Source organism: Hylobates moloch, unplaced genomic scaffold (genome assembly GCF_009828535.3).
Source record: "Hylobates moloch isolate HMO894 unplaced genomic scaffold, HMol_V3 SCAFFOLD_1, whole genome shotgun sequence".
Taxonomy (NCBI): domain Eukaryota; kingdom Metazoa; phylum Chordata; class Mammalia; order Primates; family Hylobatidae; genus Hylobates; species Hylobates moloch.
The window spans coordinates 22,804,975-22,823,968 of record NW_026652276.1 but is presented as its reverse complement, the minus strand read 5'-3'; the positions used below and the strand labels follow the sequence as shown (position 1 = coordinate 22,823,968).

The 18,994-nt window shown below is 51.6% G+C and overlaps 1 protein-coding gene across 1 annotated transcript; it reads right to left on the bottom strand.

Annotated features, from left to right (window-relative positions):
- Positions 1-1,032: 1,032 nt before the first annotated feature.
- IHH (Indian hedgehog signaling molecule) lies at positions 1,033-7,526 on the bottom strand. The gene is made up of 3 exons (XM_032753324.1): positions 6,758-7,526; positions 4,048-4,309; positions 1,033-2,474 (listed from the first exon to the last, which is right to left on the bottom strand). The coding sequence occupies exons 1-3, from the start codon at positions 7,070-7,072 to the stop codon at positions 1,816-1,818; spliced, it is 1,236 nt and encodes a 411-aa protein (XP_032609215.1). The 5' UTR covers positions 7,073-7,526; the 3' UTR covers positions 1,033-1,815.
- Between the last annotated feature and the right edge of the window lie 11,468 nt (positions 7,527-18,994).

The window sequence follows — 18,994 nt, the reverse complement described above, 5'->3', positions numbered from 1 at the left end:
AGAATCTCAGCTTATTTGTAGTGAGTATAGAAAAACTTGCCTTGGGATGGAGAGATGGAGGGAAAGTAAAGAAGGGGGTTATGCTGTCTTGGCAGTAAACCAGGCCTCCTCTGGACTAAGAAGCAGTTCTTGAGTATGGCCCATGGACCATCTGCCATGTTTGGGGTGTTTGCAAAACTAAGCTCCTGGGCTTTGCACTGGATCTATTAAAGTGGAATCCTGGGCCAGGCGCGGTGGCTCATGCCTGTAATCCCAGCACTTTGGGAGGCTGAGGTGGGTGGATCACGAGGACAGGAGATCTAGACCATCCTGGCTAACACGGTGAAACCTCATCTCTAGTAAAAATACAAATAAAAATTAGCCAGGCGTGGTGGCGGGTGCCTGTAGTCCCACCTACTCAGGAGGCTGAGGCAGGAGAATGGCGTGAACCCAGGAGGCAGAGCTTGCAATGAGCCAAGATTGCACCACTGCACTCCAGCCTGGACAATAGAGTGAGACTCTGTCTCAAAAAAAAAAAAAAAAAAAAAAAAGTGGAATCCTGGAAGTGGGGCCAGGAATCATCTTTAAACAAGCTTCCCAGGTGATCCTGACATTTGAGAACTGCTAGATTAGGGATCTCTGACCTGTCCGAGAAGTCAGAATAGCCCACAAGACAAACGTGAATTTTACAGAATCTTTCCACACTGTGGTCCATTACCAACAGGGAAGAGTCAGAAGCCCAGGCCCTGAGAGCGCAAGCACATGGTTACAGATGGTGACCATGGACTAGTCACCTCTGTTCTCTCTCGGGTCCATCCTTGTTTGGGGTAAACAGTGAGGTCAGTGTGGGAAGGCCCTGCCTGGTGCAGAGCACAGCTCTCTGTAGGGGCTTTGCGGAGCTACTGGGTGGGAATGGACCTGCAGTGAGGGTGGGAGGCCTGGAATTTTTGTCCTTGGAGGAAGGTGAGCCAGGCCTTTCCGAGGAGGGGAGAAAACCCTGGACACACCCTTCCAGGGCTCCAAACTATCTGTGAGCATCCTGGACTCTGCGGCTCTAACAACTTAAATAATTTTTATTACAAAAGGAAGAAAAGACCAAAACATCCCCAAAATTCTCCCATGGGCTTCCCCCTCCGCGCCAATAAATAAGGTATGGGAGACTGACCGGCGGAGGGGGTGGGGATCATGGTTCAGCAGAAGGAGGAGCTTAGCCGGGGGGGTGGCAAGCACATCCAACCCACCTCCCCCAGTCCCCAGCACTACGGTCACATTGGCCAGAACACAGAACTCTGCCCACAGACAGCAACAGTCTCTGGATGTGTCTTGAGGAGTGTGGCCGGGGAGGAATGTCATACCTCAGAATGGCCGGGATGGCTGCCCCACCCCTGCGGCCTTCCCAGTTCTGGACAGCATCGGGTCCAGGCAGCTCCATGCTGGCTCCCAGGGAATTTAGCAGCATCAACTGAGGTGCAAGCCCACCCAAAGGGGCCTTAGACAGATGGAATGCGCCCTCCCCAATGGGGGAGGCAGAGTATGAAAACTCATAGTGAGAGCAGGCTGAGTTGGGAGTCGACATGCCAGCCTCAAGGTCTCTAGGATAGAGGGGTCAACAACCACCCCCTCGCCAGCTCAGCTTGCAGCTCTATGACTACACCAAGACGGGGGTGGGGGACACTGGTGTTGCCCAGTCAAGTCTCAATGGTGTATCTTCATGGCAGAGGAGATGGCAGGAGCCAGTGCCCCCCAGCTCAGGTCCCTTCCAGGGCCAGCTCCCTCCTGGCTGAGAGGCTTCTGGACCCAGTACAGCAGTTCCAGGAGGGCAGCGGTGGAATCCTTTCAGCTCCCTGCCCCGGACATGCCCAGTGGGTGGAAGCTGCCCTCTTCTAGCAGGAGACACCCCAGGCGGTAGAGCAGCTGGGGGTACCAATGCACACCCTCCCCCGGGGTCCAGCTGCCCCACGCCAAGCTGTGAAAGAGTCTCAGGGGCCAGAAGGCCAATTGAGCCAGGTGGTGGTCAGCCACGGCCGCGAAGCAAGATGCCACCACATCTTCCACCACCAGTGTCCCGTGCCTTGTGAGCGGGGCGTAGGCCCCGAGAGCCACGTGTGTAGAGACAGCTGCTACGCGGGCAGGCTGCAGGCCTGGCACCCCAGCCACCAGCACATACTGGCCAGGCTGCACGTGGCTGGCAAATGTGGCCCGGAAGCGGGCTGCCGGCTCTGTGTGATTGTCAGCCGTAAAGAGCAGGTGAGCGGGTGTGAGTGCCAGGCGGCGTGGGGGGTCCTGCGTCTCGATGACCTGGAAGGCTCTCAGCCTGTGGGGCTCGCGGTCCAGGAAAATGAGCACATCGCTGAAGGTGGGGCTCCCATCCTCGCCCATGGCCAGCACACGGTCTCCCGGCCTCACGGCTGACAAGGCCACACGCGCCCCACTCTCCAGGCGTACCTGGGCTCCGGCAGGGAAGCAGCCACCCGTCTTGGCTGCGGCCGAGTGCTCTGTGGAAGAAAGGGACATGAAGGTGTTACTGCTGTGCAGCTCAGCCTCCTGGTCACAACGACCCTCCCTTGGCCACCCCAGCCAATCAGAGCTCCTCTTGCTCCCAGAAAGCCCCCGTCACCATATCCTGGCTCCTGCCCCCCGCTTCCTATGCCGGCTTGAACCCACACTTCACTGCCCCCATCCCCTTACTCCAGTGTGATCTTCTGTGACCCCCCTCCCCAGCCTAATACTTTGGCAAGAAGAGGAGCATAGTGGGGCTCCAAGACCCAGTGGATGAGAAGGAAAGGGCTGCCTCTTGGAGGGGGGAGGTTGCTTAGCTCCTCCGAGGTCTAGATGTTCTGTTATTTCTCACCCCTTGCTCAGACACTTCCCAAAAATTGCCCCCTCAGGCTGACTCCCCAGGTTCTGTAACAGAGCTGGACCTTTGAATGTAGGGATGTGAGAGGAGCCCACCCAGTGGGGCGAAGGCAGACTCCTGGGCAGCCTGAGTGAATGTTTGGGTCAGGAGCAGGCCAAGGGTGAGGACGCAGTCACCATCTTCAGTTCATGTGCTGAGTCCCTGTGCAGGGACAGAACACTGCGGCATCAGCAGGTGAGCTGGAGAACAGTGTTTGGGGGTCAGGAGTAATGAATGGAAGTGGCTGTCATGGGCCAATGTTTGCAGTGAAGGGTGGATGGGGCTTGCAGTAGACACAGTTGGCAGAGGAAGTATTGAGTGGAAGGTTCAGGGTGTGGTTGTGGGTCAGGGTAGGGTCAGGAATATCAAAATGGGGGCCTGGGCTCAGTGTGCGGGTCTATGAGAGTGCAACTACTACATGCTGCCAGTGTGAAAGGCTGAGCCGGCAGCCAGGTGGGGCTTGGCTGGGAGCCACACAGGAACCGTTTGGAGCCTCCATGGCTGGGTTCAGTGTAGGTGACAGGGTGCTGACAAGACTTGAGGGAGGGGTGAGGCCCCAGTGCCTGCCAATTCTGATCAACAATACGGCCAATCTGGGAAAATCCACTTTATTGAGTCCACTTTGTTTAGTCTGGCTCTCCTGGCTGGCTTTGCCCCGAAATGTCCAGCTTCAGGGCACGGGGGGGAAGAGGTTGGGGACGCCTGCGCCCCAGGGAGGGCTGACCTGCAGCTGGGTGGTAGGTTCTGAGCCTCTGGGCTCCTGGTCAGGCATGCAGGTATCTGGGCATATCCCGGCCCCTGGCCCCACCACCCGCCTTGTTCTGTGCCAGGTGGGGTGGGGAGGCCTTGTCTGGCAGCCTGGCTTCCTCCATCTGTCCAGCTTGCTCTGTCTTGCACCTCCTGTGGCAGGCTCTGGACTGTGGGCCACCAGGTCAGGACCCAGCAGCCCTGGGATAGGGCCCTATCTCCCTAGGCTCCTACCATGACACTACTAGGCATGGGATGAGCAGGCAGTCACGGTCACGAGCGGTCTTGGAGAGCGCCACCGATGTCCTCTTCCCCAGGATCCCTGCCTCCATCCCCGAGCGGGCCTCTTCACCTTCTCGGCACTAGGCCTCCTGCCCACGCCCTGCGGCCCCGGCCCCGGGCCCAGCCCCCCGGCGGCGGCTCACCGGACTTGACGGAGCAATGCACGTGGGCCTTTGACTCGTAATACACCCAGTCAAAGCCGGCCTCCACTGCCAAACGCGCCAGCAGTCCATACTTATTGCGGTCGCGGTCTGATGTGGTGATGTCCACCGCGCGGCCCTCATAATGCAGGGACTCCTCTGAGTGGTGGCCGTCCTCGTCCCAGCCCTCGGTCACCCGCAGCTTCACACCGGGCCACTGGTTCATCACCGAGATAGCCAGCGAGTTCAGGCGGTCCTTGCAGCGCTGGGAGAGGAATGTGCGCGAAATCAGCGAGAGCGAAATCAGCCGGAGGAGCCGAGGTGCAGGTGTAGGCGCAGCCTCGCCCAGAACTCTCCCGCCACACTCACGGGAGCTGGAAGCCCGGGAGGGTGCTGTCCCTCTCCCTTAGGAACAGAGGGCCCTGAAGTGCTCCCTCCCTAGCATATAGCCGCCCCCGGGGATCTGGACCGCACGGCGGTATCACAAATCTGGAGGAGGCATGGAGGCAAGCGCCCTGGCGGCGCCTTCTCTGGTAGGTGGAGGTCCCCTCCCTCCTGTGCTGTCTTCAGCTCCGGTATCCATCCCGCCACAGACAACACTACACCTTTCAGCGCCCGGTCCCTCCGTGCCTCCAAGGCAGGAGGGCCAGCCAGCGGCCGGGAGGGAGGAGTGGCCGCGGAGCCGACTGCCTGCGGCGGGCCTGCGAGGCGTGCAAGGCCCGAGGTGCCCAGTAGGTGTCACCGCAGCCTCAGGGCTGAGGCCTGGGGACGACGGGCTCTGGAGGCGCGGCAGGTGCAGAGCGTCTCCGTAGCTTCAGCGGGTGTGTTGGAGGGGAATCGCCGGCCTGCCTGGATCCCTCGAGCACCACCGAGGATTCCTGCCGGGATCCTCTTATAATCCCAAACCGGCCCACACCCCCGCCAGAGATGACAGGGCCAGGGAATCAGAAACCAGCGGACTAGCGCCAGGGCCGCCCAATGGGGGGCCACATGCAGCGTCTTCCTCTGCAAGGCGCATAAGAGGCTGACAATCCCAGACCTCTAGGACCTCTGCACCGGTGCCCCGCCCCTGTACTGTAGGAAGGAACTCCATAAACCAAGCTTCTGATCTCAGGGAGCCAGCTCCACCATCCTCCTCACGTGGAGTTGGGGTAGAGCCGCGCCCTGGGGAAAGGACCGAAGCCGTCATCCTTGGTTGCTGCCTCCTGGTGTGCCTGGGTCCTGAGAGCCCAAGAGACTGTGCAGCTGACTCTGAGAAGAAGAAGCTGGGGCCGGGGCCTTGGCTTGAGGGGAAAGGCCCTTCCACCAGTCCTCGACTCTGAGATTCGAGGCGCCAACAAGTGCGGGCAGCCCAAGTCTCAACCTACCCCCACCCTGCAGATTCCAGGCCTCACAGACCCTTGGACTCAGCCTCCCAGGAGCCAATAGCAGCTACAACCCAGGGCCTCGCAGGTCCTCGCTGGTGCACAGCCTGGCTGGGGGTGCTTACTGCCCAGAGAGGGAGCTCCGCTTGCTCCTTCGTAGACCCTGCCGTCAGGCTTCTAGCCCCCCACCTATGCCCGCCTGCAGCCCTGCTTCCCCGCCTCTCTCCCTCATTGCCACCGCCCCCTCTCGGGTCCAGATCCCGGGCGTGCGCTGTCAATGATTGCCCAGCCCGTGGCCCGGATCCTTATCTGCATTCCTCGGCGCCCGGCCCGGCCCGGCCACCAGCCAACCTTCGGCCCCGACACTGGCCGGCCAGCCCCGGCGCCAGGGTGCATGCTGAGGGCCCTGAGTCTAGCTGCTCTTCCCAATGGATCTAGAAAGCCAGGGGCCTGCTTTCAGGGGGAAGCCTCGGGAGAACCCGAAGGAAGGGGGTGAAGGTCTCTCCCCTCGCGGACCTGCCTGCTGGGAAGGAATTTGCGCCTCTAAGCTTGGGTGGAGCGCGGGTCCTGCTCCCAGCATGCAGAGACTAGCGTCAGCCCTGGTCCCTGCCTCCCTCGGCATCTCAGCCCCTCTCTTCCACTCCTTCCCGTCCCCACCACCAAGCCCAGGAATCCCCTAAGCTCAGTCCCAGAGCCCGAAGGCCCCAATAACCCACCCTTCCACCGCAGTAGCACTCCTCAGCTCTCCGGACAGACACGTGGGCTCGCTGGGCGGGTTCCCTTTCCCACCTCCGCCTCCCTATTCAACTCTTCCTCGCTGTTCTTAACCCCAGACCCAGCCGGGACGCTGCTCCTGGAAGGGGCAGCCCATAGAACCAAGAGCGCACAGGGAGGAAAGGCCGTGGTGCCCCTACGCACCCAGAGATTCTTTGCCTCAGGGGTGCCAAAAGGTTTCAAAATGAAAGGGGCACAGCTGTGCAGAAGGTTAGGCCGGGAGGGACTGCGTGGGTCCTGGAGGCGCAGGAGGCAGCCGGGTAGAGGTACCTCCGGGTGCAGCGTCTGGCTGAGCTGCCAGTATTTTGGGGCAGAGGAGCCGCCGCCAACCTGTTAGGCTGTGGGGCTTGGCAGCGGGGAACTCTTCTAGCAGTCTCTGCCGGGCTTGGGGATGCCGACACTCCTGCCTGGACCCCTGGCCAGCCCATCTTGGGCAGGAGGCAGCGGGGCTTGGCGAGAGGGGTAGGTGCCAGGGAGCGTGCCAGCCAGTCGAGAAAAGGTGCCAGGGGGTGGGTAGGGCCGGGCAGGTGGCGGTGCTTCGGTGGCGGCGCGCTGGTAGGGCGGATCGCGCTCACCTGGGTCATGAGGCGGTCGGCGCCTGTGTTCTCCTCGTCCTTGAAGATGATGTCTGGATTGTAATTGGGGGTGAGCTCCTTGAAGCGCTCGGAGCTGCGAGCGATCTTGCCTTCATAGCGCCCGCTGGCGCCCAGGGTCTTCTCGGGCACGTTGGGGCTGAACTGCTTGTAGGCAAGCGGCACGAGTTTGCGCGGCGGTCGCCGGCGGCTGCCCACCACCCGGCCCGGCCCGCAGCCCCATGCCGCCGGCACCACCAGCAGCAGCAACAGGAGCAGGCAGAAGTGCAGTCGGGGCCGGAGCCGGGCGAGAGACATGGCCTGGGAGCCCGGGGGAGCGGCGGGCGAGGTCTCCTGGTGGGCTGATGGGCAGACGCGTCGACGGGAGCGCTGCGGGGGCTCAGGCGTCCATGTGGCTCCGGGGGGCTCCAGGCGGGGGCGCCATGGGCGGCGCGGTGCGGCCAGGGCCGGCGGGACTCAAGTGCGGGGCGGGGGCCCGGGGCCCAAGCTGGTGGCGGCGCGCTGTCCCCCTCGGCGCCTCGACTCTGAGCTGCCGGGCTCGCCGGCCGCCAATAAATAGGCCGGCCCGTTTGTTTTGGCAACGCGGCGGCGGCGGGGGGCGGCGGGCGGCGGGGCTGCGGGCCGCCGGGCTGGGCTGGGCTGGCCGGGCCGGCGGGCTGCAGGGCCCCGCGGTTAGCACCCCGGCCCGGCGGTCAGGCGGCTCGGGCGGAGCGGGAGCTGCTGCCGTCTGCGGCGCAGCCCGGGGCCGAGTGAGAGGGGAAATGGAAGAGATCCGGGCTCGGGCCCCGCGCAGACCGCACCCTACCCATGTCCCTGCCTCCTGTGCGCTCGACAGCGAACCTGCAGCAAGGGCAGCACAGCCTCCTCCCCCTCGGGCGGGCGGCCCCGGCACTAGCCAGCCCTCGTCCCGCTCGCGCCTCCGCCGCGCGTCCGCCCGCCCGCTGCCCTCTGCGCCCCCTGCGCTGCCCGAGTTTGCCCTCCCCGCCTGGACGCGCCCCACCCCGCCCTGGCCTCGCCTACCGGCTCTTCGCGGCTCTGGGGTGCCCCGCCAGGCGCAAACCTCCCGGACAGGAGCTGCCACCCCCACGGAGACCGCAACCCACGGCGCGGCCGGACGCTAGGGGCGGGGGGCAGTGGCCGGACCGCACAGCCGCCTACGGTGTCCCCTGCGGGGAAGCAAACCCAAAAGGCAGGAGGCCGCTCATAACCTGGTGCCCCACCCTGGCCCAGGCGACGCGCCCTTTCAGCTTGGTGGAGCTGGGTTCTGTATCAACCTGGGGATGGGGAGTCTAGCCTTTAGAAGAGTCAAATAGGGGGTTTTAAGTTGGAAACACTGTTGAAAGTGACAATATGAAGTTGCAAACGGATAGGTAAATATGCAGAGAAGGGTAGCTAAAACGGTGACGTCAACAGAATACCGAGGAACCCCGACTGACCATGTTAAAGAGGAGCAGCAAAGGTCTCAGTAACGGGGGCTTGGTATGAATGCCAAAATGATGCAAAGCCACCGGAACTGCTAAATAATTACTTGGTTCTATATTACACATTTAAAAGAGCAGAGAATATGTAGAAACAACTAGGAACGTGAACATGTGTTATGTGTTTTTATATGACATTCGGGAAAGCTGAATGAATTAGGATCCCATCTGCCAAAACAAGTAAAGGCAAGTGTGTTAAAAGCAAACAAAAAACATCACCACCACAACACCAAACTACATGATTTTACTGTAATAGATTCTACAAATCCCATAAAGGCAGAAATGAAAAGATGAGAAATAAAAAGACTTAAAAATCCTCACTCAAATGCTATTAATACAATAGGTACCATTTTATTGGTACTTATATTCCTGAACATGGGAGTTATTAGATATTATTGTACTACGTCTTCTACTTGCATTATCTAATTTAAACTCAAAACGGCCAAAGGAGCTATTACTGTCCACATTTTACCAATGAAGATATTGAAGTTCAGAGAAGATGAACAACTTGCTAGTGGCTGAAAAGCAGGGATTGAAGCCCATGACTCTGGCCCAGCCCCAGTTTTCGCCTATGCAGGTGCATTGTCCCTCTGTGCAGGACCAATCCACTCAACACCACTGGGTTCGGGGCTGAAGTAGCTGTTCACAGATTTACTCACACTCTCTGAATCAGTTTTATAAACACAAATTCAGGATTGGATGAGACTCAAGAGAGTGCTTAATCTAAGTGCTTGATATTACAGAAAAGGAAACTGAGGCCCACAGAAAGAAACTTAGGATTGCTCCACTAGGAGTGGAGTGGTGCCTGCAATGTGGAAACAAAATGGATCGCCTCCTTTCCTCCCCTTTGCCCGCACCTTCCCCCAACCCCACATGTTCTTTCTTGCATTAGCATTCAGATTCTGTTTCCTAGTCAAAGATGAATGTTGCTTCTTTTCCCTGAAAGCTTTCCAAGTGCTTTAACTTGTATTTTCCAGGGCTCAAGAACTATCTCTGCGATATTCTCCATCCCCTTTCCCTCCTGCCCCACTACCTCAGATTTCTGGAGCAGGGTCAGTACCTCTCACAAACCAGACAAACAGGGGCTCTCTGTTTTTATGGAGTTCCATGAAAGAAAATTCCATAGGCTTCTGCGGTCACCTATCCCAGTGTTTAATAATATTCTTCTCTATAGAGAAGTTTCGCCTTAAATTTAATCTCCCTCCCTCCCTCTCTAATGCAAATTCAACTCGGTCTTCCTTTTCTGACCTTAGGGATTAGGGCCATTATCCTGCTGATTATCCTTCATGCATTGTCTTGAAGAGTTGTTAAATTGCTTTCAATCTTCTTTTCTCCAAGTAAAAGACAATTTCTTTAAGTTCTCTCAGAGGTTCTAATTTATAACCATTTATTAGCTTTTCCATTCTTCTCATTTCTCCTCTCTCAGACTGTAATTCTAACCTATTAAATACAAATCTGGTAAAGATCTGATCCATGTCAAATAAGTTTTTATGCTATAAGTACTCCCATAGCTTGCCATCAGGTGTGCCTCTGCAGCAGAGCTACCTCGTTGGTTGAGACTGGGCTTCACTAAGACCAGACCCTCCTCTGCCAGGCTAACTTAGGAACAGTGATTAGGGTGTGTGCTGGAGAAGCAGAGGGAGACCAGTGTGTATCAAGTCTTTTCTCTCTGCCAGGTGCTTTACACAATTAGTAAAATCTCCACAATAATCCTCTGTGCACGACATTATTCTCATTTTACAAATCTATAACTCCAAGATCTAGATGCCAAGTAACTTGCCTGGGGTCCCAGAGCTAAAATTTGAACCCAGAGCTTTTTCACTCCAAAGCTATACTCTTTTCTCAGGACATAATGGTGCTCCAAGATGTGAATCTCAAATTTGGGTCAACATCAGTCCAACCTCCTTCAGTGGAGGAAGGGTGGAGACTGGGAGCACAATAATTTCTACAGCAGTGACCTGGAGCACTTTAAATCCAACCTGGGTCCTCAGTATCCAGGTCATTTCTTGGCTGCCTATGTTCTTAGCTGTTCAGTAGCTGTAGGGTGGCTTTTAAACTGGGCTAGTAGTTCCTTAGACCTATCAAACAAGGCCTGGTTCTTTTTCTGATCATTGCCAGCCTCTGTCAGCAGTATTAAAATTGGACGGGGGCAGAGTATGCCACTCTGGAAGCTCCAATGGCCTACAGCCTGGGACATGTGACCTCATTATCAGGAGAGAGATGCAGTGATCGAGCCTCACTGGGCTTGACCCTCCTGGGCCTGCTGGTAAAATCACTCTCTTCTCTCACCTTTAGATCTCTTCTATCCTTCAATCAGCTCTATTTTGAAGAGAACAAATTATCTATTGCTTTGGATAATATGATTAATTTTTTGTTTAGAAAAGTGAAAGTTAAAAAATAGGTTAGAAATGGAGGGAAATACATAATAGAACATAATTTAAATATCTACTTAGTAGACTACCATGTTAGTATTTTTAATCAATCTTAATTTAACACTATATAGTAGAAATACATTGTACTTATAGTATATACATGATATTCTATAGCATATCTTCACATCCACATACATACTGCATAGGTCCGTACTTCTATAGTCAACTAATATTTTTTCTCCTAATCCTGCCACTTGACCGGATCAATCTAGCTCTAAATCCAAGGGTGGTAAGCCACAACCAGACAAGTTTCAGGAATGCAGTTAGTCCAACACCCTCCAGTGACCCAGTGCACAGCAACCCTGGCTCAGTAGAAACAGTAAACCTAGAGGTGGCAAACCCATGCCTGAACACCATCTTTGCTACCTTCTACCCGTGTGACCTTAGACATTACTCTGAGCTTCCATTTTCTCATCTATAACATGAAAATAATATCACATACCTCACAGAGTTGTTGAAAGGGTTAAAAAATATAAGCTTTAAAGTACAAATGTTACTTATAATTCACTTTTATCCTCTGCTGGATTCACTTAGGGACAGCAGCAGTTTTCTGATTCCTATTACTCACCTAGGGGGAATACATAAGGAGGCTCTTGTGTGGTGCCCCAAGACAGCAGTGGTGATTAGGAGCCACCGCCTCTTTCTATTAGGGAGTATCTACCTTGATGCTGTAGTATAATAGGCACATAAGAACACAGAATGCAAACAGAAAAGTAGAAGATACAGTTGTCCTTGAGGAATTTACTATTTAACCTTAAAGATAAATCACGAAAATAAAAGACAATTACAAAGCCACAAATGCTACCCATAAATGAATACAGAATAATGCATTATAAACTAGATAGGCTAATAGATTAGATGAATTTGGTCTAAGAGAATATGGAAATAAGAAGTGATTAACCTGGGGTTAGATCTCTTGGGTAAAATCAGTTCTGAAGGAGGGAAGGGAATGACTGAAAAGAATGAAGAGGATACTCAGGAAAGGGGAGTGTTACAGGCAAACATGATGGCCTAGTAATGATGAAGAGCCAAGTTAGATGATCTAAGAAAGAGAGGAAACCCTAATATCATCTCACAAAACCTTCACAAAAACCTTATGAAGTTCACACTAATCTTGATTTTACAAATGTGGAAACTCAGGTTCAGAGCTTGTTCAATAGGGAGCTAGAGTTGGAATCCAGGCCCCTGTTGACTCCACGGTAACAGTTTCTTGGTGAATGATTCCCAGGGCAAGCATGCTGGGTTGTCCACCTCCGTTCAAGTCAACCATTTTCCTTCCTAAATCGAAGAAACTGTTTTCCTCCTTCTAGAACTGTTACCTTCTTCTTGGGCTTTTAACACCTTATACTTTGACTGACCACTTCCCCAACAGGATGGTGTCACTCTGACTTCTACTGTTGATTTTTTGAAAAGGTAAGCAACTCCACCAAATTTGGCCCCTTTTGCAGAAATAAAAGCATACCTGTCTTTCAAGCCTCTGATCAGTCCAGGTCACATTTAGAGATCCAACTAGAGCCACTCAAAACTAACAATGCTTTGAAAGCTGGCTGTTGATTAGAAACGGGAATGTCAAGTTACCTTTGCTCAAACAATAAGCTCATTACAAGGTACTTCAGAGAGAGTCAGGCATTAAAGACCTTGCTTTGATGACTTTGAAAAGATAGGAAAAGGCAGAATTAGTTACAGAGTGTTTTTCCCTCAAATCAGAGACCAATGATTGTGGGAAACTCTTATCTTATAGAAAGACATTTACAGAAAAAAAGACAGACGTCTTTTTTTCTAGGGCTGGGCTCGGTGGCTCACACCTGTAATCCCAGCACTTTGGGAGGCCAAAGCCAGTGGATCACTTGAGGTCAAGAGTTCAAGACCAGCCTGGCCAACATGGCAAAACTCCTTCTCTACTAAATATACAAAATTTAGCTGGGCGTGGTGGTGCGTGCCTATAATCCCAGCTATTCAGGTGACTGAGGCACGAGGATGGCTTGAACCCAGGAGGCAGAGGTTGTAGTGAGCCAAGATTGCACCACTGCACTCCAGCCTGGGCAACAGAGCAGGACTCTGTCAGAAGAAGAAGGAGGAGAAGGAGAAGGACATGGATTATAACATATTGACTAACTAATGAGCTTTATTTCTGAGCCACCATGCCCAGCCTTTATTTCTACTCCAGTCTCTATTTGAGAAGAAATGAGTTGCTTAATAGAAAATCTTAGAAAAAACTAGTTCAGTGAATGTTCAATAATACTCAAGTGATTCCCTGGCACACCTATCATCTTTCTGTAACTGGGTTTGTACTAGTCTACCCACACTCTCTCACCCGGTCCCTCTGGGTAGAGATGGTACCCTAAGGATGCTGCGGATCTGTAGCCAAAGAAAGCAAGAAAGGATATAGTCAATTGCTTTCTAGTAACTTGTATTCTTAGCTTCTGCAAAATGACAAATTTATTCTATTACGGTTATAACTAACAAAAGGGTATTTAACACTCACTCCCACCCTACAACAGAGTGCCCCAAACAAAACAGACCTCATTTATATCCACAAATGCCTAAAACCACCCAAGATACTGCTGGTGTGAACAGGGGTGTCTTATGTGTGTGATAGTCTTTCTTCATTTATTCACTGAACAAAAAAAAAATTTTTTGAGAGCCTACTAAGTGCCAGACACTGTTCTAGGTGCTTGAAATGTGAGAGAACAAAAAACAAAACAAAACAAAATCCCTGTCCTCATGGAACTTTATTCTGGTAAAGAGGAGTTGAGGAGACAGACAATTAAAAACGAACATAAGAACAAACAACTGGCTGAGCGCCATGGCTCATGCCTGTAATCCCAGCACTTTGGGAGGCCGAGGCAGGCAGATCATCTGAGGTCAGGAGTTCGAGACCAGCATGGCCAACATGGTGAAACCCCGTCTCTACTAAAAATACAAAAATTAGCCACGCATGGTGGTATCCACCTATAATCTCAGCTATTCAAATGGCTGAGGCACCAGAATTGCTTGAACCAGGGAGGCACAGGTTGCAGTGAGCCAAGATTGCACCATTCCATTCCAGCCTGGGTGACGGAGCAAGACTCTGTCTCTAAATAAATAGGCTGGGCGTGGTGGTTCACACCTGTAATCCCAGCATTTTGGGAGGCCGAGGTGGGTGGATCACCTGAGGTCAGGAGTTTGAGACCAGCCTAGCAAACATGGTGAAACCTCATCTCTACTAAAAATACAAAAATTAGCTGGGCATGGTGGTGCGTGCCTGTAATCTCAGCTACTAGGGAGGCTGAGGCAGGAGAATCACTTGAACTCAGGAGGGATGTTTCAGTAAGCCAAGATGACGCCACTGCACTCCAGCCTGGGCAACAAAGTGAGACTTCATCTCAAAAAATAAAATAAAATAAATAAAATAAAATAAAATAAAATAAATAAAATAAAATAAACATAAAATAAATAAAATAAAATATATAGTTGCACTTCAGTTTACAATGGGGTTGTGTCCCGCTAAACCCACTGTAAGTTGACAATATCCTAAGTCGAAAACGCATTTAATACACCTAACCTAGCAAATGTCATATCCTAGCCTACCTTAAACATGCTCAGAACACTCACATTAGCCTACAGTTGGCCAATATCATCTAACACAAAACCTGTTTTATAATCCAGTGTTGAATATCTAATGAAATTTACTGAATACTATTGTGCAAGTGAAAAACAGAATGATTGTATGGGCACTCAAAGTACAGCTTCTACTGAATACAGATGGCTTTTGCACCATCATCAAGTCAAAAAATTGTAAGTTGAGCCATCGTACATTGGGGATCATCTGTAATAATAATAATGGGTTAGAAGGGAATAAGAAAGGACTATGGGCAAAACGCCACATTCCAAGCACCTAAAACAGGGTGAAAGGATTTGGGTGCAGCCAGCTTGTGGCAGGAGGGGGATGCAAGGTCAGAAGGCAGATTCCTCCGTTAAGTAGAGTGGTTAATGTTGGTCTCATTGAGAAGGTGCAATTTGAGCAAAGATCTGAAAGAGGTGAAGGTTTTGACCAAGCAGATACTTAGGGGAAGAGCGTAGTAGGCAGACAGAACCATGGCATGTCAGGGAAATAGCAAGGAGACCATTGTGACTAAAGAAAATAAAGCTAGGTGGGAGAGTCGCGGGAGAGGAGGATGGAGTGAGTGAGTTTAACTTTCTACTTTCTGATCACGAGGCTGTTTTTCAAACTTTTTGTAAAGCTCAGAGTGAAGATAATTTACCCTTTAAAGAGATTTATGTATTGACATATAAATATAGACACAACATAATTAAGTAAAAGTAGGTAACAAAACAGTATTTACATATAGGATTCTTTTAAACTTTAAAAGAGAGAGAGAGAGAGAGACCAACCCTGTCATGGTTCTCACTTTCTCCTTCGTACACTTAAATTTTTTTTTCTTCTTCTGAGACAGAGTCTTGCTTTGTCGCCAGGCTGAAGTGCAGTAGCGCTATCACAGCTCACTGCAACCTCCACCTCCTGGGTTCAAGTGATTCTCCTGCCTCAGCCTCCCGAGTAGCTGGGACTACAGGTGTGTGCTGCCACGCCCAGCTAATTTTTGTAATTGTAGTAAAAACGGGGTTTCACCATGTTGGCCAGGATGGTCTTGATCTCTTGACCTCGTGATCCACCCGACTCAGCCTCCCAAAGTGCTGGGATTACAGGTGCGAGCCACCTCACCTAGCTCCCACACTTGAAAAATTTGAGAGGAATGCTGGGTGTGGAGGCACTCGCCTATTGTCCCAGCTACTCAGGAAGTTGAGGTAAGGAGATTGTTTGAGCCCAGAAGTTTGAGACCAGACTGGGCAACTTAGTGAGACCCCGTGGGGGAGAAAATAAAAAAAGAAACAATTTGGGGGAAAGAATCTATCTTTTAAATATCAACTTTGGGCTGGGCCTAATGGCTTTCCTTGAGCCTATGAAGTTGGGCTGCAGTAAGCCATGATTGTGCCACTGCACTACAGCCTGGGCGAATGAGTGAGATACCTCAAAAATAAATAAACGAAAATTTTAAAAATAAAGGGGAAACTTAACACGGTGATATTTTCAGCAAAAGGCAGAGAAGATTCCTCACTAGGACACCCAGCTTGTGAGGCAGCTGACTTCGAGTTTGTACTTGGCTGTCATGCACCCGGGATTCACCAAGCACAAGTCACAGCCACATTGTTTTTGGAGGTGTCACCAGTCAACAAGGTGAAGTACAGTGAGGCCCCAGTTCCTGCACTATGGACTAGTGAACGGTCAAAGTGTGTGTACATTTTTAGGGTTTGACAAATGAAAATAGCAGAACTGTGCCAAACGAAACTATTTAATCTGTTCATATAGGGTAGGGGTGGAGCAACAGCAGAGAACACTTCAGGGTTTCTCACCTAGGGTGCTCTGTGATGACTCAGGGACTGGCCTGGCTCCTTTGGGTCATTCATCAAAGCCATTTTGAAGCAAGGACTGCTTAGTAGGAGCTGAGCTTTCCACCAGAAAGACAACTTAGGAAATAGTTCCTGGCCGTGAGAACCTAAGAGGTATGCATTTTTCTGGATGGGAATCTCAAAGATAATGGCGGTCATCAAATGGAACTGAAGCAGGTAGAGAAAGTGGTTTCAAAAGGATCTAAAGATGATGGAAAACATTTCAACAGTTAAACCACTTAGATAACTAATAGGAAGAATTCAGTGGGAAGAAAAATCCCCACTGGAAGCTTCAGAGAATGGGCTATATTGCTGACCAGGAAGGGAGATATAGGAAGCCTATAAAGTTGGCTTAAACCTCATGTTGGTTAAACCTCATGGTGTTCACAGACTCGAACTGCAAATGAGAAAATCCAATGGGAAAACATTCTAGATCACTATAAAGCAATTCAAGGGAATGACGCTGGCTTGTAGGAAATGTATTGGGAATGAGATAGAGAAACCCACATTCAACAAGAAACAAGAATCATTAAACAAGCATTAACTCAAATTATATACTTATTGACTGCATTGAGTGCTTATTCAAAATCACCACCAACAGGGGCATTATGCTTCCTGCTGAATGGCCACAAACTGCCTGTGTTCAATAAGCCCACAATCCGCCACAGCCTCCTGAGTACCTGGGACTACAGGCGCACATCACCACACTAATTTTTTTTTTTTTGAGATAGAGTCTTGCTCTGTCGCCCAGGGTGGAGTGCAGTGGCGTGATCTCAGCTCACTGCAGCCTCTGCCTCCCGGGTTCCAGCGATTCTCCTGCCCCAGCCTCCTGAGTAGACTAGCTGGGATTACAGGCATGCGCCACCACATCCAGCTAATTTTTGTATTTTTAGTAGAGACGGGGTTTCACCATGTTGGTCAGGCTGGTCTCAAATTCCCGACCTCAGGTGATCCACCTGCCTCGGCTTCCCAAAGTGCTGGGATTACAGGCGTGAGCCACTGCGCCTGGCCCACCACACTAATTTTAAAAATGTTTTGCAAAGACAGGGTTTCGCCATGTTGCCTAGGCTGGTCTCAAACTCCTAGCCTCAAGCAATCCTCCCGCCTCAGCCTCCCAAAGTGCTGGGATTACAGGTGTAAGCCATGGAGATCAGTCTTAAATTTCCCCTTTAGCACAATCCAGACACTCAATCTTTTAATTCAAAATACCATCGTACAGCTTATCCTTCTGAAATGATGTATTCCCTTTGTCTTGCTATTCTAATTATGTAAATTTTCCTGCCAGATTTAATTCACACCTATGAAAGAGGGCAACACAACGGACATTACCACTATCAGAAAACCACTCAAGTCAGGCCATCAGTATCACCTTCAAATGTCATCACACCGTTATTAGTATTGCTGTTATCTATGAAACAAAATCTAAATTATTACCAGCTCTGCCTTCTGCAACTAGTGCCTCCCCATTCCTCCCACGTGACACGACGCCCTGAAATCCCCCCTAGGCAAAAATGCTAAATGAAACTGGCAGTCTTTCCTTCTCATGTGGCATCAGGCTTTTTCTGTCTTGAGTAAGGGCTGTCTTTACCATGCATGATTCCCAACAGTACTGCTCTTGACCCCTGAGTGGAGACCCACACCCTATGGGGCTTCCCTACCAGCTCCAACCCCTTTCACCATCCCCTGCTCAGCCTTCAAGGCCTGAGGTAGGAGTGAAAAGCCAGGATGAAGTGCCAGTCAAGAGGATCACCCTTCCCCTACTCCATTCTCCCCTCTCCTGTCACCCATTTCTGACTGGCCGTCAATCCTATCAGGGGTCCATAAAGCTAGGAGGACTCTGGCCCGGGAGAGGGGGGTAGGGGTTAGGCAAACAGGCCAGGGAGGCAGTTGGTTGAAATTTAACCACAATATTCTCAGTCTCTATTGTTTTGAGTGAGGCCCAATATTTCCACAGCAGGATTATAGGATCTGATTAACCATGTTAGACAACAATGCTGAGCTGGGATGGGCTTCCCCTTCCAGCTGCCAATATGAAAAAGTAAATACAACACATTTCAGAAGGGACTCCCAGCAGCCCCTGAGCCCTACTCCCCAATTCTAACTCTGCTACTGTTTTGGGCCCCAGAGTAAGGGGAGAGAGGAAGAGTGTGGCACTGCATGCTCCTTTAACTACTGGCCCTTGGCCCAGCAGGTCAAGTAATCCTAGCACAATCTTCCCAGGTGAGTCAATGGCTGTGCGCTCCCCACACCCTGGAGCTCTTCCAGTGCTTCTTCCGGGTTCCCCTGGTAGGCTGGCCCAGACTCTCGAGAACCCATGAGAGTTGGGTGCTGAGTGGGTGGAAGGATAGCAAAATCTGTTGGGCTCCAAATAGAGAAACTGAGTGGGGTGGGACTTAATAGCTCAGAAGAGTGATGAAGCCTTTGCCAGAATACTTGGGTGCTACCTAATGGCTTCCTATGTGCTAGGATAGAGAACTGAGAGCCCAGAGCTGAGAGGATACATAAAAGGCCACCACAAAAAAAAGTCTCAGAAGATGGGATGAAAGATGAAGATGGACGGACTTCTAGATGCTCAAATAAAGAAGGATTCCCTATGGTCCCTCTTCCTCACATAAGACAAGCTACCTCATACCCCCCACGCACTGGATGTTCTGCTCACGGTGAGATCTTCTGAGGCCTTGGCCAAGAACACAAGAAAAAAGCATAGAGCAATGAGCTGCCCTGGACAAGAGTACCCTGTAGCAGCTTCCAGGGCGTCACTGCAGCTGGGAATCCCCCTCCTACAAAGTGTGGGCTTCCTTCTCTTCCTGCATTCCCCTCTGTATCTAAGGGCCTAGTGTAATCCATTACAATTTTGCTAGCCCATACATTTATGGATATTA

Bases quoted from the DNA above. Each gene is read 5' to 3' on its own strand.
- IHH (XM_032753324.1), bottom strand. From the start codon at position 7,072: ATGTCTCTCGCCCGGCTCCGGCCCCGACTGCACTTCTGCCTGCTCCTG. The intron at 4,310-6,757 runs GTGAGCGCGATC...TTCCTCTCCCAG, and splicing joins CCGACCGCCTCATGACCCAG to CGCTGCAAGGACCGCCTGAA. The intron at 2,475-4,047 runs GTGAGCCGCCGC...TTTCTTCCACAG, and splicing joins GCATTGCTCCGTCAAGTCCG to AGCACTCGGCCGCAGCCAAG.